Genomic DNA, 25,667 nt, shown 5'->3' on the forward strand with positions numbered 1-25,667 from the left:
ATGAAATGAATTAAAGTAGCTTATGACTTTCACTTAATAATGATCACTCTTTAAGAGCATCTCCAATGGTATAGTTAAAGGCAAAATATTGTCTATAATAGAGAATGAGACCATTAAAATGGTCTCCAATGGATTCTCTATACCTAGATTTTTTTTTCCTGATGAACAGTAGCTCATCAATTCCGATGGGCTACTGTACATTAGCAATCCCATTTATGGGATTAAAAAATTACATCGGTCCTTTATTATATCAATTCTTTCTCTCTCCTCCACATTTTTTTTTCTCTCATTCTCTCTGTTGCTTATTTTTTTCTCTCATTCTCTCACAAAATAATCCTTGCTCTCATAAAACTGATATAATTTAAACAACAAATCTAAAATCAAAACAACAACAACAACAGAAAAAAAAAATTAGAACAACAATAAAAGATCAAGAAAAAAATTAGAAGCCGATCTGAATCATTCTCTCCGTTTCTCACATAATCCAAACACAAAACAAAATCCAATTCTTAAAATAAAATTGAATCAGAACAAGCAAATATGAAAAAAAGAAAAAAAAGAAAAAAAAAAGAGGAAGCCGATCTGACCCAGCCTGGTGGTGGGGAGGAGGATGAGCGGCAGTGGGACGGCGGACGTGGCAGTGCTGCATGGTGAATGCCGATCTCCACCGGCTTTGTCCTTTCGGTGACCTCAATCTCCACCGACGGTGGGGCAGCGGACGAGCAGCAGTCTCTCTCTCTCTCTCTCTGATGTGCTGGAATGTTTTTGAGGTGAAAAAGAAAATAAAAGAAGTGGGGATAGAGATAGGAGTTGTGTGGAGGAGAAAAACAAGAAAAAGAAAAAAGAAAAAAGAAATGAAACGTGTATGGATGAAAATGAAATGAAAGAAAGAAAGATAATATAAAAAATAAAAAATCCTAAATGAAAAATACTACTATAATATTTTCACAATAAATTTTAAGTAACAAATTGTTATTAGTTAATATTGGTAAGTAAAAAAATAATTTCAGTAGTGGGTTCAAATTAAAACTAGTAATAACTTTCTACATAAATTTTTTGTGAAAGTATTGCGTAAAATGTTGTGAACATAACACTTCTTATTGAAAAATATAGTTGTTAAAAAAAGAATAAATGATGATTAAAAAAGAATAAATAATAAATGAAGAAATAATATTTAAATGAGATAGAGAATGAGATAGATAATCTGTTGGAAAGTGTATTTTAAAAAGTGAGTAGATAGTAGCTAAATGTCACCATTTTTTCTCCAAATAGTATAAAAATTTAAAGAATTTACGAAGATGCTCTAAGATAGTATTAGTTAGTTAAGATATTAATTGGTTTTTTTTGAAGTGTCTTAATAGGTGTAAAGAAAAAGTTTACCAAACTCAACAGACCAGGACCCGCTTATCAATTTCAAACTTGGAACGAAAATCTCTTTATTTAGTACGGATTCCATGAAAATATGAAGCAAATACTCTTTATGACAATGTAAACATAGTTAGAAAATGGTACGGATTACTGAGGAAGGGTCAAACCTCAAAAAATGTAGTTAAAGAATAAAGATTACGGGCACAGCAAAAAATGCTGGTTGTGGCCTCACGTGCGACTTGGGAGTGGACTCCTCTGACAAAAAAGCAAACAAAGCTTTTGTTAATAAAAACTACCCTAAACATTCACACAATTTTTATCCCAACTCATCCCATCATATGACAACTTGAATGATAGAACAGGAAAAAGAAAAAGCAGTGGTTTCATTTGGATTTACGTTTTCACCCTTCATAATTTGCCACACGATGAGTTACGGCAAGATAATGGCAAAAATTATATGATTGAATGTGGTCTGGCATTTGCTTTTGTTAATTGTTTACCTATGTAATCATTTTTAATAATCTTCCGTGTTTTTTTTTAAAACATTTTGACAGTCCAACCTCAGACCCAACCATCCATTCCATCCCGTAAAAGAGCACTGTCAGAATTTTGGTTCGAATCTCCAACACTCTTTCTCTTTCCCAACTCTCTCTAATGGCGCGTGGTTTTCGCCTCTCATCATTTTCAATTATAAACTATAAACCCCGCCCACAATTTCCTAAGTCATGCACAGTAAAACTCTCTTTCTCTCTCTCTCTCAGTTTCAAAGCCGAAGTACTACATCACTTTGGTTCTATAAAGACACGCAACAGATGCAACAAACCCAATAAAGCAAAAAACTGAAACAAGCCCATAACCCATAACCATAAGCAATTTTCTCTCTCTCTCTCTCTCTCTCTATCTCTCTGTAAAGTAATAATGGGGGATATGTACGAGTATGACAAAAAGGCTTCCTGTTCATCTTCAACTTCAGCTCCTCAGCTTCAACTTCAGCAGTTTCCATTAACTTCTGCAAGTGCTCCAGATGAAATCTCGCTTTTTCTTCATCAAATCCTTCTTCGTTCATCTCCTTCTTCTTCATCTTCTCTCATGGCCAACACAGTTAAACAAGGGACATCGAATGTAAATCCTGACCGTACTTGCCGATCAGCTCTCCTCCAAGATGGGATCTCAGCCGTTGAGTCTTTAAGTGGTGTCAGCACTGGCTTTGGTGGTGTTTTCCTCTCCAATGTGTCAACCTCTTCACTTGGAGGAGCGAGTGAGAATGAGACTGATGAGTATGATTGTGAAAGCGAGGTATAGTACTTTAATTTGTACGTCTTAAAGTTTGGAGCTTTCTGCCTGTCTGTCTGTTTTTTGTTTGGTTGCTCAGAAAAAAATTGATGTGTCTCTTTCTTTGGCGGGCTTGAGGAAAAGAAAAAAAAAAGTTGACTCTTTGATCGCTTAAACATGTCTTTTGCATGTTTTGTAATTGGGTTTTGTAGAGTTTCTCAACTTTCTAGGAATACCATGCTGTCGTAGAGATGGAGTTTGCATTTCGGTTAGTCCTCCGTTTGGTCTCTGAGAAAATATCTGAAAAGAAAAGGAATTAGGAATTCTTGTTCTTTTTTATATTTTGGGACCCGGGAAAAGTGTATAGCTCAAAATTGGTATAGTTAACCAAGGTTTTTAGTTTGTAGAAATTTTAACCAAGAGATCATAAAATTCAAAGTGTTATATATAGAACTTTACTTGGGTTCCTCTGCAATCAGAAAGAGAACTAAAATTCGTTTTGTTCTAAACCAATGGTGATTTCTGAGCGCAGGAGGGTCTTGAAGCGTTGGTGGAAGATGTGCCTGACAAGCCGGTTCATCCTCGTGGATCATCAAAGAGAAGCAGAGCTGCAGAAGTTCACAATTTGTCTGAAAAGGTTGTCTTGCATTTTGAGCTTTTTTTCTTTTTTCCTTCTAAATTTATGATAGGATGTAGTTTTAATTTTGCTCATTTTCCCCATGTTTATGTTTTTGGGTTTTTATGTGTGGGGTTGTTGGGCAGAGGAGGAGGAGCAGGATTAATGAGAAAATGAAGGCATTGCAAAATCTGATTCCAAATTCTAATAAGGTACACAAATACATACCCTACCAACTTTGGTCTTTACAAAGTTTGATTGGTTCCAATTTATTAGGATTGATTTTTTTTTTTCTTCTTTTTTAAATGTCGGCAGACAGATAAGGCTTCGATGCTTGATGAAGCTATTGAATACCTAAAGCAGCTTCAGCTCCAAGTACAGGTTTGTGGCGCTTTCTCTAAAACTTGCATCCTTTGTCAACAAAAGGATTCATATTTTCTTTCTAGCCTTCTTATTGTTTCATGGATACCTTATAATTTAATGTTGAGCACATATATGAATTGGTGCATACCGGTTTGCACCCATTATATATGATTTTATAGTGGAAAAAATTTCTGTGTAACTTTCTTAATGTAAGGGTCATAATCCAAGATTTTTATGGGAAAAAAAGTGTAATCTGATCGCAAAAGCTTCAATCGGTAATATAATAATAAGAGTCATGCTAGAAGATTTTACAAACTCTAGGGGAGGATGCGAATTTTTTTTACCTCAGATACAGAGGGTAACTGTACCACGAGAACTTTGAATGCTGTAAGCCTGTAGCACCTTTGTTAATTAATATATTTTATCCTTTTTTTTAATAAAAAAATTTGTGATGTATTTTGTGGTACCAATAAATCCAGTTATACAAAACTTTTCACAACCTATTGACATGGCTTGTTGCGAGTGGTACTAAGTGGTGTTAATGGTGGACCAATGTGAAAGTGATGTTCCTCAATCAAAACTTAACACCTTAGTAAAAAGGTCGTACCCAGTTTATATAACTTCCCACTTTAGTAACTTGTGAAAATTTTTGTGTTCGTGGTACTCAACTGTTGTGCTCTCCACAATCGCCCGGCGGGGGGGGGGGGGGGACAATTCAGCAGCCACATCAATTTGTAGGTCTTTTGCAGTATCTGAACCATTAGTAGAAATAAGTCATACAACAACACAAGTGACATGATTTATGTGCTTACGCCCTTAGAAGGGCGTAAAAGAACCCGTATACAAGTGAAACGGGTCACACTGTCACAGAGACTCACTGCTCAGTTTTTTATAACCCAATTTAAAAGTTCCCAATAGCATTAAGGACATCTGCTAAAGAAAATAAGCATTTAACCTGGCAATATTCAAGTCTTCATCACTCTCAAATCTCCTTACCTGAATTGGAAAGACTGGGAGCTAATTGTTTTCAAAGAGTTTTTGTTGAAGCTGAAAGAATGGAGTCAATGTGAGAAGCTCTTGCATGCCACCCCTCTCTCTCGGTAATAACTTTTTAATTATCCGTACCAATTTCTTCAGAGGGTTGATAAGGACAACATCTAGACTATTGCCCCTTGCTAGGTTGGATGATGTAGTCAATTGATGATCAAATTTGAAAGTGATGAAATCTCAGACAATGATTTCATCCAATTGCAGTATTACAAACTCTTTGACTCCCTATTTCAGCCCTGTTGGCATAGCACTTAATTATCTTTCTCTCATAAGCTGAGTACAGCTGCTTCCTAGTCCTGCCACTTATTTCCATCTGAATCGTAGATAGATTGAATTTTTTAGGCTCTGTGATATGTCCAACATAGTTCTTTCAATAACTTGCAGATTTCTAGACCAAAATAGATTTTTCTTCACTGTAAAAAATATCAATAATTACATCTGGAAGTTATTTTTGCATTATGCAGTTTTTCCAATTTTACAATAACTGAAGCCAACTGAGACATCTGTGTTAAAAAATTATCAGAGGAAGCTATTGGGAAAAAGGTTGTACCCCAGTGCCCCAGGCTCCCAATTCTGTGGGGTCTATCAAAAGACATGTGTGCTTAATTGCTGAGCTCTAATGCCGTTTGAGTTAGGTGTTGTTTTGTTTCTTACCTTGAATGTTGAATATCTCAGTTAAGGCTTGTTCCTCTGCATTGAAATGCCAAAACAAACACGCTGTTGATAGCATACTAAGTTAATTCTAATTTGTTTTCACTGTGATTCACATTTCAGATGTTATCAATGAGAAATGGGTTGAGTTTGCATCCTATGTGCTTACCAGGAGCACTGCAGCCCATCCAGTTCTCCCAGATGAGAATGGACTTTGGTGAGGAATATAGGCCCCTGCATTTGGACATGACAGGCACAAATCCTTTGAACAAAGAAACCCCATTGCACGATGCATTCACTCTACCCAACCAATGCACTGCATCAAACCAGACATCAGTATCTAATATGTCAAATATAATAAATTCAGAAACCTCATTTGGGCCTATTCAGGCTCATTTAGGACCCTTTCAACTGCACACCTCATCTGAGGTAAGTTAAAACCTCCCTGAATAAAGCATGCGATCAGGGAAATGATGCTAGCCATCTTACATTTGTTAAATGTGAAGGATCTTTGCAGGGAAGACATTTTGCGGCATCAGCAATCAATTGTGAACCATCCCGATACCAATCCAGTAGGTGGGTGTCCACGTCTCATTTCTTTTGTGTAGTTGAAAGATATGCTTGCTGCATATAGGAGCTAGACCCAAGGGGTGACATATATATATTTTCATGCTTGCAGTATTCTTAAGCCCTTGGTCTGACATGTAAACTTTTTGGGTGTCTGAAATGTGTTTGTTTGTTGAAAGAAATTGACATGGGAGCCCCAGCATCAGAATCACTTCCCTTTAATACACAAGCATCTAATCTAAAGGACAGTGGCTCTCTCCAAACATGCATTTCAGGAAGAGAGCGGTCAGAAGGTGTGCTTCTAAGGAATATAGAGCACAACCTTATACTTACGCCACATTTGAGGTGAGTATACTTTGAAGCATGGTATCTTACGTTTTCTTCATGATATGCATGCCTTAACTTTTATTCATGTGTACTTAATACCAGCATGAACACAGGAAGAAGTGCCTCCAATGACGATGTGAAGATGGAAAAATGAGAGATTTGAAGTTTGCTAAACTGTGCGTCACTCCTTAACTTTTTGAATATGGTTTAGCTAGCATAGCTTCTGTAATTCTTCATATTTGCTTAAGAGAGACTGGTATTTTTAACTTATCTTAAGCAGAGCCGTGATTGAGCAGAATTTGTCTGTCTCTTCAATGCATTGGGCAATGCTTGTAGAACTAATGGTACAAAATGGGAGATGAGCCATATATAATGTTATCCTCAAGCTGAGAATTGTGTCCATCTATGAGGATATAGGTATATGAAAAGATGTTAAAGTTATTGGATTTAGCCTTTAAGCTGAAAATGATGCATGATTATTGCCATTCAGTTTTACTTGTAGTTGGGTAAACCTGTCAATGACAACAGCAAAAACCTAACTAGGTGTCATCAAGGCACCAACTACCCCTTGCTATTGCCACTATCAGTGGGATGATTTTCTAAGACCCTGCGTGTATTGAATTTGTATTACTAATCTTTTATGGCTTTTCTTGGATGTGTTTGGGGATTCTTAAATTTTGCATAATTAATCTTTTTAATTTTTATTTGTTGAAGACATGGTGGTTCACTGGATCTTAAGACGAATGCAGCCCTATTGAGGCTATGTTGCCATGGGTTTCATAGGTGGTCCAATTGAATTTTTTTTTTTTTTTTTTTTTAAACTTCTGTCAGAGGTTGGGAGTAGAAATAATAACTGTTATCCCTCCTACACTTTCAAGATCAATTGTTTTAGAGGTCATATAACAAGTGTAGGAGCTAGAAATTTAATTTCCTTAAAAAGGGCCCAGCTAAAATATAACAAAAATCTTTGAGTGAAAAAAAATTATTAAATTTTGTGTGTAATAGTATGCCTATTAACACAATTCAACGTGTTAATTATGAATAATTTTCTGGTATCTTTATGATTTGTTATAGAAATAATGACACTTCACAATTAATTTGTTATATATGTTAGTAAGTTATGTTACATTTGAGTAGTTTCATCTAAAAAAAAAAAAATGTTACATTGAGTAGTAATTTCATGGTTTTGTATCATTTTTATGTCACGTCAAATTCAATGAGTTTTTAATTTTCATTTTTTTTTGTCAGGCAGTACTAGGTTCACGGTAATTTTGTTTTTTGTTTTTTGTTGTTTTTTTTCGAGAAACACACTCACGCGCATGTTGCATGAACACGCATTTTTTGGTTTTTTTTTGTTTTTCAATTTATTTTCACTTTGGACAACTAGTAACATGGTTATATATGATTGTAACTTTCTCACATCCGTTGATAACTCATGTCATATAAAACAATAATTCCATGTATCATACCCTTAAAAACATTAGAGGTTACCATGAAAGAACCCATGTTATTATTTCATATATGTAGTAAAATTTAGGGAAAAATATCATTTTTCATCCCTAAACTTTCAAAAGTTATTTTTTCATTTTTAAACTTTGCAAAAACTTCTACTTTTCACCATTTCGTTTTGACTTTTCAAGTCACATACCATGTCAACATTCCCTTAGACTACATAGGTAATAAACTAACAAATATAAATAGAAGGATGAAAAGTAGAAGGTTTTGCAAAGTTTAGGAATGAATTTTTTTTTTTTTTTTTTTTTTTTTTTTTAAGTTTAGGGATAAAAAACAAACTTTTCTAAAAGTTTAGGGACAAAAATGATATTTTATCTTAAAATTTATATCAGAATAATCTTTTTATGACTTTTACGGTAGATATAATCTTTTATAAATTAGTTTTATGGTACAAGTAAGCACACGCCTAAAAAGGAAAAAAGGAAAGTGGCGGCTTTTGCTTTTATAAGAGTTTTTAGAAGGGATTGGCTAATATATTTTTAGGGGCATATGTTTTTTGATGCACCTTCTTGGAGTGATGTTCATATGGCACAAGAGAATATGACATTAAAGGTTGGTTTGGATAGTGTTGAACGCGTTCAGCGTTTTTTTTTTTTTTTTTTTTTTTCCTTGCTGCCCGTTTCTGCTTTTAGTAGACAAGTCACTATGCATGCACAGTGTGTACTGTTCATGTACTGTGCATGTACTGTTCACGTACTTTTCAGTAATTTTTTAATTAAAATTGGATCTCATGGTATTATTTATACATTTAAAAATTATTTTTTTACAGTGTTTTTAGCTTTCAGTTTTTAGTTTTCAATTTTCAGCTGTATCTAAACGGACCCTAAACTTTTGTGGAATATGCTCGTGATTCTTATCATATAGGATTTATAAAGCATTGACTTAGAAGGTGACCCTTCATGACTGGGTAGCTTTTGCCAAATTTGATTTTGCGAATGGCATGGCAAGCAGGTCTGATTGTGTTTCACTTTTCAATTTCATGGAGTTTAAAAAGACATAATTATTGGTGCTTGAAAATGAAGTCAGTGAGGCACAGATGGAAGAATTTGTATCAGTTTTTTTTAGAATCCTTAAAAGATAGTCAAGTACAATTATAATACATTGAAGACGGCATGAGCATTTTATAGTGCCTGAGCCACTAAAACAAGAATAAAGCTAGCTGAAAAAGAATATGGTTTTTGTCTTAAATGTTAGTGGTTGCTGCTATGCTATGCTATGTTATGTTGCGAATCCATTATTTTCAGCTAAGCACAGCTCTGGCCTCTGAGCATGTGGGCATATACCCTTTGTTCAATGCAAGATCAGTAAATTCCTTGACAATAAATTGAAAGATTGCTTCTGAGATATTTGACCATTTTTGTGTTGCCGCGTTTTGTTTCAATTTTCAACCCAAGAGACAACCATTACTTCCAACTCGTCTTTCTCTATCAGACCAGAGGATAAATAAGATAAATTTTTTTTGTAAAACAATCAACTTCTCTGAAATTTTGTCTCCTCGTCACGATGAAAGGTCACCAGTTCATTGGATTCATCCCGTTCAATTTTAACATGATAATTTAGCGGAATAAATTGTGAAACAAGAGTCAGCGATACAGCTCTATTCTGATCCATGGGTTATCAAGCCATGATCAAGACAAATAGAATAATACAAAGCTTAATGAAAACTTACAAGTTTCGTTATAATAATCAAAGGGATAATACAAAGCTCAATGTCTTCCCAAGGTCCACGCTTCTATGGTAAAAGCCCATTTACTGTAGACTTGGAGAAAAAGGCTAATAATAATGATCAAGATAAACATGGAAAGAAAATCAATCTAAGCATCCTAATTTGAATTCAACTTCAACTAAGACTCTTAATCAACTAAAATTCTAGTGTTTGAAGTGCAAACCAATTTTAAGGATGTTTTTCTTATTTGGAAATTGCTCAAGAACAATTATACTTCGATCAAAATGGTTGGGTTTGGTAATTGTTGCCTAACTTAATAGGACTTAAACACGCACAAGTTACCAAAGTGAATGAGAGAATTAAACCAAATCAAGTGCACAAATGATCAAGCAAGGAATATTAAATAGGCTAAAATGCAAATTGCACTCTCTAAATTTGAATAAAATTTATTTTAGTCCTCTAACTTTACTTTCATTCAATTGAGTCCTTTAAGTTTTAAAAATTTTCAATTAAAGCTTTTCATCCAATTCCGTTAAAAAAAAAATGTTATTAAGTATGCAATTAACTAATGAAAATATATTTTATGGAAAAAAAATTCTCACATAAAAAACTATAAAATATTTTTATTTTATTTTTTTTAAAGATTTTTTTCATATGAGAAAAATATTTTTTTAATGGCAATTTTTTTAACAAAATTGGATAAAAGACCTTAATTGAATAAATTTGAAACTTAAAAAGGACTTAATTAAATGAAAGTAAAGTTAGAATACTTAGATGAATTTCAATCCAATTTAGAGAGTGCAATATGCATTTTAGTCTATTAAATAATGCAACCCACTTGATATTATAATAACATAAGTACAATGTCACTTGATTACAATAGAACACAAAACGATATGAAACAAGTACAAATCGAATTTGACAAAGATTAGAGTACAAGGCCTACTCCTAATTGATAAGCCTACTAAATTAAGTTACAAGAACCTACTCCTAATTGATAAAGCCTTTGAAGATGGATTGATCTCCCTTAATTAGAGGATTACACTGTTGAAAGATTTGTTGGAGAGAATTTGTTTGTAGATTTTAATCTTTCATTAGTAGACAATAGGTGTTAGTTATTTTCCTTCAATAACTACCCACAAATCAAGGAGGGTGGCTTATGTGTAGGAAATAACTACGACTTAGAAGTATTATCTTAAAATATGCCCTTATATGTTTTGACTTCCGCCGAAGATAGATAAGACCTTCTTAATTATTGTTTTGATTTTTGCTGTAGATAGATACGATTTTCTCTATTTTTTTCTTTTGGCTTAAAATGATACGATATTCTTAATTGTTGTTTTAACTTCAGCTGAAGATGGATATGATATTCTTAATTGTCACTTATCCAAATCTCTTTAAAAAAGGAATGTTATCTTGTTGATGTGCTGGCTTCCTAATATTTCTCACTAATTTCTATTGCATATTGCCATAATCTCTTTGATTCTTGCCGATTTCCAAATCTTTAGGATTACTGTCTTAGAACTCGTCTTTCTACCCCAATGTGGAATAGATACCCGACTTTTTGGACAAGCTTGTCTGATTCATCTAACCTGATTTGTTTATTTGTAATAAAAAAAAAAAAAAAAAAGAGGTCTTTGCTTTTGAGAGAGAAAAAAATCATAATAATAAAGTCCATTATGGAATAAAGTGTACACCAAAATGTTGTTGAAATTCAATGTTTCGAAATCTTTGAAGTCGTGAGCTTAGTCAAATTCAATTGAGTTGTCGACGAAAGAAACAAGAAAGAAATTTCGAATCAAATTAGTCTGATTCAAAACTGTAGGATCTAAGGTAATTGTCCAGGAAGATGGACCAGGGACTCAAAACGTGACTAACGGGCTTTCATTTTCAAAATGCGTATCCAACGGATACAAAGAACAAAATGCCAATGGTACCGGACCAGGATTTGACCACCAAAATATCTAAAAAAAAATAAAAAAAATGCTGAAACACATTTACCAATTCTTTGCTTCCACTCAAAAAAAAAAAAATGATAAGTTAATTCTGTAATCCTGATATGAAAGCCTCTTCCGAAATTTATAGTTGTATTGTGCCCATTCAAATATCATCCCAAAAAATAATGATTAGAAATATGATTGAGAAAATTAGAGACACGACAAAATTTTCACAATAACATTGTTTTTGAGCTGCGGGAATTTTGGTATAAATTTTTTACTCCTTTTATTATTATTATTATTTTTTATATATAAAATGTGATAATTATGATAGTTATTATTTATTAATAGTCTTTAATTTATTTTCTAAATATGAAATTTAATTATCATGGTAGTTATTAATAGGTAATTAAGGTATTTATTAATAGTTTTTATTTTAATTATGACAAGATAATATTAGAGATTTAAATATAAAATAATTTTTAAATGGAATTATATTATTAAAGTTTCAAGAAATTTAAAATTCCACACCAACTAAAATTTTATTACAAAAAAATTCAAGAATTTTTAAATTAAAAATAACTATTTATTTTAATGAGTTTATTTATCATAATTTTTTTATTTTTATATGATAAAACTCCTATAGTCTTATGTGTCGAGTGTTCCATGTGAGGAGGGCAAATAATAGAGTCTTTTGGGTAAATATTGGTAAAAATGAAGTTTTTTTGGGTTATAGTCACTGTTCGAAGTTATTTGGAAAAATGAGGAGAGAGAGTGAATTTCGGCAACAGTGTTGCCGAAATTCGAAGAAAAGTATGAGAGAGAAAATCCAAACTGAGGAGAGAGAAATTTTGAGAATTTCGGCAACAGTGTTGCCGAAATTCCTTCTGCCCAAACCCTGCCCGCTTCACTGAGTGCCCATGCGCGTGAGTGCCAAAAGGAAAAAATAAAAAAGGTTTGTGGCAATCCCATTGCCGAAAATGGAGGGAAAAGAAAAAAAAAAAAAAAAAAAAAGAGAATTACAGCAATGGGATTGCCGAAATAGGGGGGAAAGAAAAAGAAAAAGAAAAAAAAAAAAGTGGCCATGTAGTGCCGAAATAGGAAAAAAAAAAAAAAGGAAAATTCGCAATGAGTTGCCGAAATAGGGGAAAAAAAAAGTGGCCATGTAGTGCCGAAATAGGAAAAAAAAAACAAAAAAAGAGGAAATGTGGCAATGGGATTGCCGAAATAGGGGGAAAGAAAAAAAACAAATGTGGCACTACATAGCCACCTTTTTTTTTTTTTTGCCCCTATTTAGGGAACCCCCTTGCCAATTTTTTTTTTTTTTTTTTTTTTTCGGTTTTTCCCCCTATTTCGGCAACCCCATTGCCAATTTTCCTTTTTTTTTTTTTTTTTTTTTTCCCACTATTTCGGCAACCCCATTGCCATTTTTACTTTTTTTTTTTTCTTTTTTTTTCTTTCCCCACTTTTTCGTCAACCCCATTGCCAATTTTCCTTTTTTTTTTTTTTTTTTTTTTTCCCCCTATTTCGGCAACCCCATTGCCAATTTTTTTTTTTTTCCTTTCCCCCTATTTCGGCAACCCCATTGCCAATTTTCCTTTTTTTTTTTCCCTATTCGGCAACCCCATTGCCAATTTTCCTTTTTTTTTTTTCCTATTTCGGCACTACATGGCCATTTTTTTTTTTTTTTCTTTTTCTTTCCCCCTATTTCGGCAATCCCATTGCTGTAATTATTTTTTTTTTTTTTTTTTTCTTTTCCCTCCATTTTCGGCAATGGGATTGCCACAAACCTTTTTTATTTTTTCCTTTTGGCACTCACGCGCATGGGCACTCGTGAAGCGGGCGGGGGTTTGGGCGAAGGAATTTCGAACATTGCGAAATTCTCAAAATTTCTCTCTCCTCGAGTTTGAATTTTCTCTCATACTTTTCGAATTTCGGCAACACTGTTGCCGAAATTCACTCTCTCTCCTCATTTTCCCAAATAACTTCGAACAGTGACTATAACCCCAAAAAACTTCATTTTTACCAATATTTACCCAAAAGACTCCAAATAATAAACCGGCGTATATTTTTTTAACTCAATATGTCAAATGATTAGATAGTTAGGTAACTTGGGTAGAGAAATATCTAATTATTATTGAGTCAACATTGACTTGTGGTGTATTAAATTTATCTTCATCTTAATAAAAGTACGAGTCTTTCAAAGAAATTTGCAAAAATTATTTTGCTTTATATAAAAATCTTTAATTAATTTGTAAGTCGCATTGACTCACTACTAATTGGTAAGCTAAGAATATTCAAGAGTGATATTATAAATTACAAATTACCATTGGTTGAGGAACTGGTTTGAAAGCAAGTTGATGTACATTGAACTTATGGCTAAATAAATAAATATTTTTGTAATTTTTAAAAAGGGTATTAACGTGTACTTTTAGGGATTTGTAAATTATTAGGTAAAATGCAAAATTGACCCTCTAAGTTTCTTCATATTTCATTTCAGTCCTCTAACTTTGCTTTTATTCATTTCAGTCCTCTAACTTTCAAGTTTATTCAATTAAAGCTTTTCCATCAGCTTTTGTTGTATATTGTGGTTAATTTTTCAATTTTATAAATCTTTCTTCAAATATTTTTAATTAAAAAATTCAATTAATGATAGAAAAATATTTTCCATATTTTTTTTCCAAAAATTTATAACAAAAGTTAACGAAAATCTCTTAATTGAATAAATCTTGAACTTAGAGGACTGAAATGAAATTTAAAGAAACTTAGAGAGTCAATTTTGCATTTTAGCTTAAATTATTTTAGAGAGCTTTTTATAAAAAATAAAAAAGTGATTTACTGTTTTGACAACTTTTTCAATTTTCCTATAAAAACTTAAGAGATGCTACGTCCACAACATTTTTATAACAAATCACAGGTCACAAGTGGTTAGTTGTTATTGGTTCAAATTTGAACATAATACAAATATTACTTTTTTACCCCAATAATAACAATCAATAATAACCTGCCACTTAAAATTTGTTATAAAAATATTGTAAAAATATTCGTAAAATGGATGATTGAATGTAAAATGGATGATTGAATGTATGGTCTGCATGACACGCAGAAGATGACGCAAGCGTCTAGGTTCACTCTCAGCCACATCAGACCTTGTCTATCTTTTTTGTTCTTACTAAATTTAAGTAAAAAAAAAACAGAATTTAAGATTTTTTTAATTTTAATTTTATGTTTTTGGTTCTTAACTGTCTCTCCCAACAACTCGCACCGTGAACCTCAAGGAAATACAGACCCGTGTTTTTCTTTTCTTCTATTCTATGGTTCGTGTCTCCGTGATTTTCACGTTCGCGTTTCACAGTCTAAGTCGTTCACAAAGTCGCATGTATATAAATACTTAGATAAATCGCATAAACATTAAGAAGGAGCAAGAAACAACAACAACGACTACGAAGAAGAAGAACAAGAAGCCCTAGTAATCGTTGAAAGAGAGAGAAATGGAGAAAGCGACAGAGAACGGTCCGAACGGAGCTCACTCGGGTCGAGTTGGACCCACCAACCCGATGGTCACGCCTCTCCTCACAGATCAATACCAGTTCACCATGTTCTACGCTTATTGGAAAGCCGGGAAACACAACGAGCGAGCCGTGTAAGTTCTTTCTTTTCTTATGTTCTGTTTGGTTCCTGGGAAAAAAAAAAAAAAACATATTTATTAAGTTTAGGTTCCAAGATTTGAAATTTTGAATTCTCGAACTGCTTAAGCCGCCAAACGGAGAGAAAGTTGTTAATGTGTTTGTTTGAGTGGATTAATTCTATTCAGTATTGTAGAAACTAATTTATAAATTTGAAATTCGCCGTTAGTTAATCCATCATTTTTAAACCTTGCTTTAGTTTTTTTTTTAGATAGAGATTTTATTAATTGATTATTTAAATTTAAGTTGCGGGTTGACTATTTAGAATGAGAGACACTGAGCATTTCCACTGCTATGTCGACAAGTCTTTTAATTTAACTATGTACATAGTAACTTAATTTTTTGGTTATTGGGTGTGGAAAATTTGTCAATTATCGTTAAATAACGAATCTTTCTTTTCCAATTGAATAACACACGTCTAATTTCTTGCTAAGATCAATGGTTTGTATTTACCCCACTTGACTGGATTCCGGATTGATTTTCAAAGAAGGGTTTTTCAAGTGAAAAAAAAATGGATTTTTAATCAGTTAGTTATTGGGAACTTTCAAGAAGCCAAGCCCCGCTTTACTATTAGCATCTCATATTCTTTGTCCCTAAGCCGATAATTCTGTTGTTGCTTCCATATGGTGTGGCTATCGCCTTCAGGTTTGACTTATATTTTCGGAGAAACCCCTTTGGTGGTGAATATACAATCTTTGCTGGTTTAGAAGAATGCATAAGATTCATTTCTACTTTCAAACTCACAGAGGAGGAGATTGCTTTTGTCCGGGAATCCTTACCTCCTTCATGTGAGGTAAACTACATTATTTAACTCCTTGGTGGTATAATATTCTGGTTTTAATTCGGGAGAGTCTTATAATAATTATACCAATCTATTTTTAGAATTATATACTATTCATATAAGACCGGCATTTTTGACCTTTATAATACATATGAAGTGAGCTGAGTTAATCTTTCTCTTTTACATGTTATTGACATTATGACTACAAAGACCAACGGGTGAGTTTTACATATATTTATGTGTAGATAAAAGGAGAAATGCCAAAAGTTATGCATAATTATAATTGTGTAGAACAACATAATTGTTAGTTAATGTTTCTCCCGGAATCGTTGCAAGAAAGAACAACAGTGTCTTCCTGGTAGTGCTAAAAGTTTTAAAAGCATGCAAAGCAGTGCATCATTCAACATAAATGTTATTGGATTTTGCTACTAGGCTATCATAGTTTGTGAAGCATGTTAATTGCATAATACTTAATAGGTGCCACTATCTGGAGATTCTAAGTGCTTTGGATGTGAACAATGGTTGGGAGGAGCTTTACCATGCATTATCTTAGTTTTCCAATTGTTTTTGTTCTTCAACTTTGCACATCATTTTATTACATTTTTTGTTCCCCTCAGCAGTAATATAAAATCAGGTGTATCTCCAGATTGATAAGAAAGAACTCAAAATGAAGATTTGAAACTCATGATCTCTTTTTGGCGGTGGTCTCAAAATGCAATTTTGAGATATTTTGGTGCCGTGTTTAGTCCATGAATCCTAGCAACACCATAAGTGGCTGACTAATCCATTTCTATTTTATAAACTATAGGATGGATTCTTCGACTATCTTAGAGAAGTTGACTGTTCTGATGTTGAAGTATATGCTGTTGCAGAGGGATCGGTTGTTTTCCCAAAAGTCCCATTGCTAAGAGTCGAAGGGCCTGTTGCTGTAAGTACCATGAAACTGGTTTTCTCCACATTTTTACATTTTTCATAAAATTCATATCATGTTTCAATGCTAATTTCACAAGGATAAAATAGGAATTTAATTACAAGATGTTTTACTAATTTAAAAATGTTCCAATGCTAATTTCTTCTCAAGACAACACATATCTTACATAATACTGCTTTTTCAGGTGGTTCAATTGCTGGAAACTCCATTTTTAAATCTTATTAATTATGCGTCATTAGTTGCTACCAATGCTGCAAGGCATCGATTTGTTGCTGGAAAAGAAAAAATGCTTCTTGAGTTTGGGCTTCGAAGAGCTCAGGTTGCTGATTTGTTTTTATTTGTTTTGAAGTGCTTATCTGTGTTTATATTAATCAGAAGGATGTCAAAATTTTGTACGTAGGGACCTGATGGTGGAATAGGGGCATCAAAATATTGCTACCTTGGAGGGTTTGATGCAACAAGGTAGTAACAGATGTGAAATTATCACTACTTGCATTTTCAACTGCAATAGTTTTCATCAATATATGTTTCCTATAGCTGGAGTTCAACAGTGTTCTTCTTTTTTATATACTTTCTATGGTATATGTCGAATGATGCACTGTTTTAGCGTTTCTTGTCTATGCTAAGTTTCATTTGACGTAGCACCTCTGTATTTCAAATCAACTCCTAAATTTTTGGATGATAAATTTGGTTAAACAATGCATGTCTCAAACATCATAATTTTTTTGTTTATTTTAACAGTGTTTGCATTTCTTCAAATGATGAAGTGCAGGTGTATAATTAAATTAGATTGATCCCAAAATTAATGCATCCATGTAAACTCACAAGTAAAATGTGTTGTTATAAATTGTTCACTGAAATTCATAGAGTTGAATAAGGGATAACAGTAATCTCTTTTGAATCATCGTGTTTTTTTGACTTAGCTCATTAAATGTTATTATTTGACCATTCGATCTCATCTGGCTAGATTGACATGAAGAAAAGAAAAGATATAACTGTCCCTTTTTTGCTCAGTTTGGGGATTACTAGAGCCTCATTCTCTTTATTTTCTTCAGTGCTTTTGCTGTTGATCTGAGTTAATATTTGATACAGTTTTTTCTCTGTTTCTGTATTGTTTATTGACAGCAATGTTGCAGCTGGGAAGTTATTTGGAATACCACTTCGTGGAACACATTCCCATGCCTTTGTTAGCTCATTTATGGTTTGTATTTCTTGCAGTCAATTTCATTACACCTTTGTATGCCATTTGCAAAGAGAAAACTTTGATATGCATAAATTTGATTATACTAAGTCTGTGCTTTAAGAAATATGTTAGATTTTTTTTTATCTCAATTAAAAATGATATTAATTTGCCATAGATTTATGTCTACCTTCACACAGGAATCCATTCTTTGTCTGATTAATTCAGTGATTTGCAGAGCCCTGATGAGATCATAGATAAATCACTTCATAGCAGCAACAGGTCAAGTATCTGTGAGGATTTTGTAAGTCTAGTCCAGAAATGGTTAAGCAAAATTCAGGTATTGTTTTTGGCCATCAAATTTCATTGTTGTGTATTACATGGTTTATCAATATGTGTCCATGTTATTCTTGCTTAGTTAGGAAGAGATCAGTTTATATACTACTATTTTGAACTACCACCTAAGCTATTACTTGTAAGAGCATTAAACTTGGGCATGATCATTTACTTTTTAATACATACCAATTGTGTCTAATAGATTTAGGTTGAGATGCAATTTGTAGACTAGTGAAGGGGGGGAGAACATTGGTTGAGCCCTTGAGGTGATGAGATATGGTTGAGTAAAGGATGTGAACTTGAAAGAGTTGTGTGGCAAAAATAGGATTAGTGCAGCTGGAATGTAATGCTTTGTTGAGTTCAGTGTGTATAATTTTGGTTTTATGATTCTTTTCTTTTTATTTCTCTTTACTTATTAGAAAAGTATATGCTATGGTTTTTCTTTTAGATGATGTCCCATATTTGCACTTGCAGTTTGTAATGCATGAATTTTATACCTACTTATATTGCTGGTAATGTTTTTGTTTTGCCCTTATGAATTCTTTAAAATCATGATAACATTAAAATCTGTGCTTGCTTTACAGTGGTCAGGCTCATCACATGGTGCATTTGGTGAGACAAATCAAAGCGAGTTAGCAGCTTTCACATCATATGCCTTGGCATTCCCTAATAACTTTTTAGCTCTTGTAGACACATATGATGTAAGTGAAAATTTTGCTAATTATCTTCAGATGTTTAAATAATGTGGATGAGATCTACTTATCTTGCCTTGTTTCCTCATCATGTTTTAGCATCTGCTTTCAAATGTTTTTGTGTTGTAGATGATGCACAACCTAGAATCTTAATCTCCCTCATTCCATCTCTCTTTCTCTCTCATGATCAAATTTGGCTGGACTGGGTGCTCAGGCTGGTCATTTTTTTGTTTAAAGATATGGACTATGTTGCATTTGTCTGTAAGAGCTAAATCACTCCCCCCCCTTTTACCTTCTTCTTCCCCCCCAAAAAAAAAGGCAGCTCTATAACTTGGTCTCAAATTTTTGAAGGAGATCCTGAAATTTTTGTGTCCCACACACTAGTCTGATGACTATGGTGTGTGAAAGCTTAAGGTCATGTTTGTTAGGGAGGATGGAAAATATAGGGAGGATTGGAAACTAGAAGGTTTGAAAAGAAGGAAAGTAAAGATTGTTGTTTTCCTTCATGAGTGTTGGGTAGAGGGGATAGAAAAGTTGGAGGAGAGAAAATTTATATAACTTTCCCTTGTTTGGTTGGGGGGGCAAATGAATGAAAGAAACTATAATTGAGTTTATTACTATAATATCCCTATTATATAAGAAACTATTTTTTATATTATTTTCATAGTATTTAAAATTTATTACAACAATATATTGTATTCACATGAGGGGAAAACTGTAATTATGCTCCCTCTCCCTATTTTCCTTCCTCTTTTCTCTCCATTTTTGGGGGGACTAAATTTTTTGGGCCCACATGGAAAATGCCTCCCATCCCTTTTTTCTATCCTCCCAGTTTTCTATCATACATAACCTACAAAAATTTTAATCTCTCCCCCATTTTCCGTTCTCTAAAACCTTCCCAACTAAATGGACTCTAATGGTTCACCAAGTTTTGCATGGACAACTATATATTTGTTAATATTTAAGTTTTTTTTTTTTTCTAACTTAATTTTCAAAAAAGTCACTACATTGAATCTTTGAATGTTACAATGGTATAAAGTGCTAATTCTCAGTTCTTGGTTGTACTATTTGTTCGTGGATAGTAATACTGGTCAATATGTGCTATTTATTCTTTTGTTTTTCATGTCAAAAGACTGTAGCTATATATTAAGATTTCCACTCTTTTATCAGTTATACTTCATTTAATTGCAAACTGTATTTACTTGTTTAAAATGCCATTATTTAATAGCATGTCATTGACATTCATTGTGCCAGGTTATCAGGAGTGGGATCCCAAACTTTTGTGCAGTTGCTTTAGCACTTAGTGATCTGGGGTATGTCTGAAAGGTTTTGATGTGCATTCACATATTAAATCTCCTAATGTGAGCATGATCAGTGAACGATATCTTTCATTTTTCAATTGTCACTCCATCCATCCCCTTTTAGTTGAAGAGTAATGTTTTTGTTGCTTGCTTTAAAAATTGAACAAATCAATTGGTGAACTGGTACATCAGTACAATAACAAATGAGATCAAATAGTAGTAACAGCAATGAGAACAATAACAAAAGATGATGATGACTTCAACAAAAATTGTTTCAAAGATTATGGTCAGACTTCCATAGTTCAAATGTAAAATTTGGCCAGTGAGATCTAGCACAAATGGCACCTCCTCCTCTTATATGAGTAAGGTGGAGGGTAAGGTCGTGGGTTCAAGACCCTCTGGCTGGGTGGGTATTTACAAAGAAATAAATGTTGAATTTTTGTGCAATCTCATTTCAAAGCAAAATGAGGAAGGAAACAAGAAAATGGCTTAATCTTAGAAGACAATGTGGTATTGCTTATCGTTCCAAGGGGTTAAAGACAAAATGTGGTGCTGAAAACATTAAGCGTGTAGAAACTGTTCATTCCTTTTATCTCAAGGTGAGTTAACTGTCTAGTTTACAACTTCATTTTCAAACATGCCTTGGGTGTGATTCAGAAGTATCCTGGAGGCCGCCAAACCATAGCTCCCCTCCCCTCCTCTGAAAAATCTAGACTCCCCCAGGAAAAGATTACTTTCTTGTGGGGTGTACTGTATTGGCAGCACCATTAAACAAATGGTTACTGGTTCACCATTTGTCATTCTTAACCATTGTGTAGGCTTTAATTAAAAAAAATTTTGGGATAAAAGTAATGCTATTTTGCTTGTCCATTGCAAATTACAGTATTCCTTAAAGCAATCTGCCTATACTTATGCTTCTTAGGAGCCAATTTATTTTCATATCATGTGTTTTTTTTCCATATTGCTATTATCTCTTTTTTTTTTTCCAGACATTGTGTTGTTTTGCTGTTTTAAGGACTTCATGTGCATAAAATCTTGAAGACTCCTTGCTTCAGTGATTTGATCCTTGTGAATAGTAAAATATTTCTATTTCCAGTATGAATTTGGATGATGTGCTGTGCAGTTACAAAGCAACAGGGATTAGGTTGGACTCCGGTGACCTAGCATATTTGTCTTGTGAAGCCCGGAAGTTTTTTGTTGCCATTGAGAATGACTTTGGAGTGCCTGGTTTTGGAAAGACGTCTATAACAGCTAGTAATGACCTCAATGAGGAAACTTTAGATGCTTTAAACAAACAGGTATTGATTTTAAAACAATTTGGTTTAAGTAAATTATATTCACTTATTTCTCAGATCTGTACCAAATCCATGCAAAACCCTGAGGGAGTTTGTATAATAGAAGTCTTCAACTGTTTAGAATTTTCTGTATTTCATCTTTGCTCTAAGTAGGATGACCAAATTAGATTATGATATGCTACTAAACAACAGAGATCTCTCCATTGACAAGAGTGTTGCAAGGCAGTTATCACATTCAGCTAGCATGCTGAGTAAATGATACATTTAGCTGTTGTCCTTTGCTGATTTCATTATAGTGTACTCACTCATAGCTCTGGTTTTCTGGGTTGTCTTATTTATCCCATTATGTTATAAGTATGCAGATAGCTGTCTTAGCCCCTGAAAGTCCTAGAGAAATGTTACAGTTGTAATCTCTTTTTAAACCAAGATTGTAGTTACCCGACAAATTGATCACTTCTATACTTTCTCAAAAAGCTTGATTCCCTTAGAAAAACGTTGCAGGGAGAGTTCTTTTAACTGCTCATAATGCATGTATACATGATATTCACCTGAGCAGGTAGTTACTTGATACTCCCACATTCCACATGTAAGTTCTTCCAATAGTTCATAGCTTGCTCAAGTGAATGTCATGTAATTCAGCTTAGTATGTTGTATATTTCTTTCTCGTGTCTCTTACGTTTCTTCTTGTCTATATTTTCTTTTCACCTCCTTTCTCATAAAGAAAAAGAATAAAATATTTTCCCAAAATTTTGTGCATCCTAAGTGTTAGCCGAATTAGGATGTTATATCTAGATTTAAATTATATCAAAGTTGAATTGTGTTAACTGTGCAGGGTCATGAGGTTGATGCATTTGGAATAGGAACCCATCTGGTTACATGCTTTGCTCAACCTGCTTTAGGTTGTGTTTTCAAGCTCGTTGAGATAAATGATCAGCCACGCATCAAACTTTCTGAAGATGTCTCAAAGGTTTGATAATGCTGTCAAGAAATCTCAAGTGAACATCTACTTCATCTCTTAATGTTTTTCTTATTTGGTTCTAGGTCTCTATTCCATGTAAGAAACGGTGTTTCAGGTTGTATGGGAAAGAAGGTTATCCCCTAGTAGACATTATGACGGGGGAAAATGAACCATCCCCAAAGGTATCTTGTCAACTTGGTCTTCCCATTAATCATCCTCTGTGTGTGTGTGTGTGTGTTTGTGTTTATCCTATTAATTATATTGTATACATTCCAACTCTTCTTGGTAAATAGATGTTGGTTTTGTCATATGTATATAATTGTACTCTTTTATCATGATTCATATGAGCTGTAATTAGGATTAGGCAACCTGAGAATATTTTTTAATCACCATGTCAACTTGCGGATTTTGGCTGCATTGGGTGTTATGGAGTAACAGAATGGAATGCAAGAAGAAAGGCCTCTTTTTCATTTCCTTTTCAAACAAGTAATTCAATATTTTTATTTTGGTGTGAAAAAAAAAATTTGAAAGAATTAATCTACCATGCCATGCTCCGGGGTAGTTGTTCTGATGGTGCTTAAATATATGTTTTATCTTAATTCTCCTCCTGATTAGGGTGGCTAAAGTACACCCTCATGCATATTTTATGATTTGAATCCTTTTATCAAATATAAATGATTTTGAACTTTTGATGAGGAATACTGCATCCAGCTACACTTTCTGTTATGAAGCATTAGTGTTACCTATAGATGAATCATTTCTTTGCTTTTATTCTTTTACCTTTTCTAATCTGTAATTAAAATTTCTAGCATTGTGTAGTAGTCTCTAGTTTATACAAGTAGAAAAAAAACTGTTAAAAAAAGGGAAAGAAAAATTGCAACCTGCTACATCTGCTTCATTTGTATTAAGTGGACAATTTGGTAGTGTCTCAGCGCTTAGCAGTGTTTGGGGTGGGGCAGACCATAAGTAGAATTGAGAGGTTAGCAGTTCAGGAGATATACACGTACCCAGAAACAAACACATGGACTTCCAAATGAAAGAGCTGGTATATAACAGGGGATGGAATAATGACAATGTTCTGTGGCTGCCTCATTTTTAAATCTTTTCTAATAATAAATATTTTCACAGATTTTTTTTTTCCCCTTTTTGAACTTCTCTCCTGGTGGCAGTCAAGAAGTATAAAACTCAATCTTGAGTCCACTTGTGTCATGCTTTGTATCTTAATTTTTAAACTGCTAGCTCCAATCTGGGATAGAGAAGGGTTGCAGTAGGTTGACGGAAAATGTAAACAGTCACATCTTATGATCTTGAATCATTTTGAAGATGTTATTGAGTATATGACATTGTATAGGATTGACATATAGTCGATCAGAGCTACCGACGCATTGACTACTATATAGCCTTATTGCAACTTGTTTTCTTATGTACCCTCTTTTTTGCTTGCCCTTTCAATTCTATATAAGAGTTTACAGCTCACCCCATATTGAATCTTGTTAGCAGGAAGGTTTCATGTTGTGTCTTTTCTAACATACAGGTTGGAGAAAGAATCCTTTGTCGTCACCCTTTCAATGAGTCTAAGAGAGCATATGTGGTGCCACAGCGTGTTGAGGAGCTTCTGAAGTGTTACTGGCCTGGAACGTCAGGTGGGTGCCTAAGAATATGTGATGATCTATAATGATAAACAGCATCAAATAAATGGTTTTGACTATGGAGTCCTTACCCTATTTTTCTTCACAAAGTTGTGTGCATGCATATGCATGTGCATGTGCATGTGCATGTGCATGTGCATCTTTTATTGAGAAATTTTCCTAGAATGTTATCAACACCACTGATCTTTCTCTGACATCCAACTGGTCCAAAACCACTTGCCGCTTGTGCAAATAATGTTTTACATCTTCAGGACTTCATCAAAATATTAGGTTTGTAGTCTTGGTATTTAATGACTTGCAAATTGCCTTTGGAGGACAAGAAAGGGTCATCAGTATTTTATCAGCTACATACTTTGGATGCAGCCTGTGACTGATAATGCATTTTGTTTAGTGTCTAAACAATTTAATAACTCAAAGTTTTGTTTTTGAAGATAAAGCAAAAGAAGATTTACTACCTCTTAAGGACATCAGGAAACGATGCATGGAACAACTGGAGCAAATGCGTCCCGACCACATGAGGAGACTGAACCCAACACCATACAAGGTAGTACATGCTTTGATTTTTCTCATATATCAATTTTTATACTATTGCTACTGTTAACTGCTCCTTAGAAAAATGGTTTGAAACTTTTGACTTTTGCTGCTTAGCAGGTGAGTGTAAGTGCAAAATTGTATGACTTCATTCACTTCCTATGGCTCAACGAGGCACCTGTTGGGGAGCTACAGTAAGGATATCAAGCTGGATTGCATGAAGTAGGGTACAATTGCAGGGCAATTAATTATTCCAATAAGTTTGGAGGAATTTCAAATAGTCAGCCCAAACACATGTCCATATTACATATGTACATGAGATTGAGAAACAATTCTCTGTTCTTTTGTTTTATTTAATAAAATAATTGGGTTTTTTTTTCTTTCTTACTTGTAACAGAAAAGTTACTAAAATAATTGCTTTCTAGCTTCCATCTCTCTCATACAAAGAGCACATTGTGAGCCTCGTCGCTAACTCAAACCATTGCAAGTGGGAGCTGTAATTCAAAGTCGATGTGGCCCGGAAACTTGGTGGGCTTAAGTGTGAACTTCGGTTTCATTCTTGATGTAGCCAAACTCTGAATCCCAAAAAATAAGAGAGAGAGAGAGAGAGAGAGAGAGAGAGAGATTGCTAAGACATCCAGTGATACCCAAAAAAAAAAATTATACTACAAAAAGCTACTTTTTCTTACCATATTTCATTATCTTACTATTTTATTTAAATATTAGGAGAAAGTACCCTATTCCCTCTTAAACTATACCATTTTTTTACGCAAATTTAAGAACGCACACTTATTTTCTGAACTATTATCCACATAACACTTGTCCTGTTAAACTATGAGAATACATACTTTTCTCCTAAATTATTCCTCATGTAACGCTTTGCACCCCATCCTATAGATAATAGTTTAAGGAAGTAAGTATACATTCTCTTAGTTTAAGAGAATAAGTGTACAAGATATATAGTTTAAAGGATAATATAAGCATTCTCATAATTT

General features: G+C 33.6%; 2 protein-coding genes across 5 annotated transcripts; both read left to right on the forward strand.

Annotated features, from left to right (window-relative positions):
- Positions 1-2,088: 2,088 nt before the first annotated feature.
- On the forward strand, positions 2,089-6,709 carry LOC142624763 (transcription factor SPATULA). 3 transcript variants are annotated; one of them, XM_075798508.1, is made up of 8 exons: positions 2,089-2,664; positions 3,173-3,277; positions 3,403-3,468; positions 3,572-3,637; positions 5,444-5,749; positions 5,827-5,896; positions 6,067-6,232; positions 6,317-6,709. In XM_075798508.1, exons 1-8 carry the CDS (start codon positions 2,287-2,289, stop codon positions 6,366-6,368), a joined length of 1,209 nt encoding a protein of 402 aa, XP_075654623.1. In that variant the 5' UTR covers positions 2,089-2,286; the 3' UTR covers positions 6,369-6,709. The 3 variants fall into 3 exon arrangements, 2 of the variants coding, with proteins under 2 accessions (XP_075654623.1, XP_075654624.1); XR_012842370.1 differs by having other exon boundaries at positions 2,184-2,664; positions 6,000-6,232; positions 6,328-6,701; XM_075798509.1 differs by having other exon boundaries at positions 2,185-2,664; positions 6,328-6,709.
- Positions 6,710-14,534: 7,825 nt separating this feature from the next.
- Positions 14,535-25,056, forward strand: LOC142624761 (nicotinate phosphoribosyltransferase 1-like). 2 transcript variants are annotated; one of them, XM_075798505.1, is made up of 15 exons: positions 14,535-14,975; positions 15,664-15,811; positions 16,608-16,727; positions 16,915-17,049; positions 17,131-17,192; positions 17,856-17,931; positions 18,149-18,250; positions 18,831-18,947; positions 20,193-20,251; positions 21,363-21,537; positions 22,367-22,501; positions 22,576-22,674; positions 24,027-24,135; positions 24,573-24,685; positions 24,790-25,056. In XM_075798505.1, the coding sequence occupies exons 1-15, from the start codon at positions 14,824-14,826 to the stop codon at positions 24,868-24,870; spliced, it is 1,683 nt and encodes a 560-aa protein (XP_075654620.1). In that variant the 5' UTR covers positions 14,535-14,823; the 3' UTR covers positions 24,871-25,056. The 2 variants fall into 2 exon arrangements, with proteins under 2 accessions (XP_075654620.1, XP_075654621.1); XM_075798506.1 differs by having other exon boundaries at positions 24,793-25,056.
- Positions 25,057-25,667: the final 611 nt, after the last annotated feature.

Source organism: Castanea sativa, chromosome 2 (genome assembly GCF_040712315.1).
Source record: "Castanea sativa cultivar Marrone di Chiusa Pesio chromosome 2, ASM4071231v1".
In the NCBI taxonomy this organism is placed as follows: domain Eukaryota; kingdom Viridiplantae; phylum Streptophyta; class Magnoliopsida; order Fagales; family Fagaceae; genus Castanea; species Castanea sativa.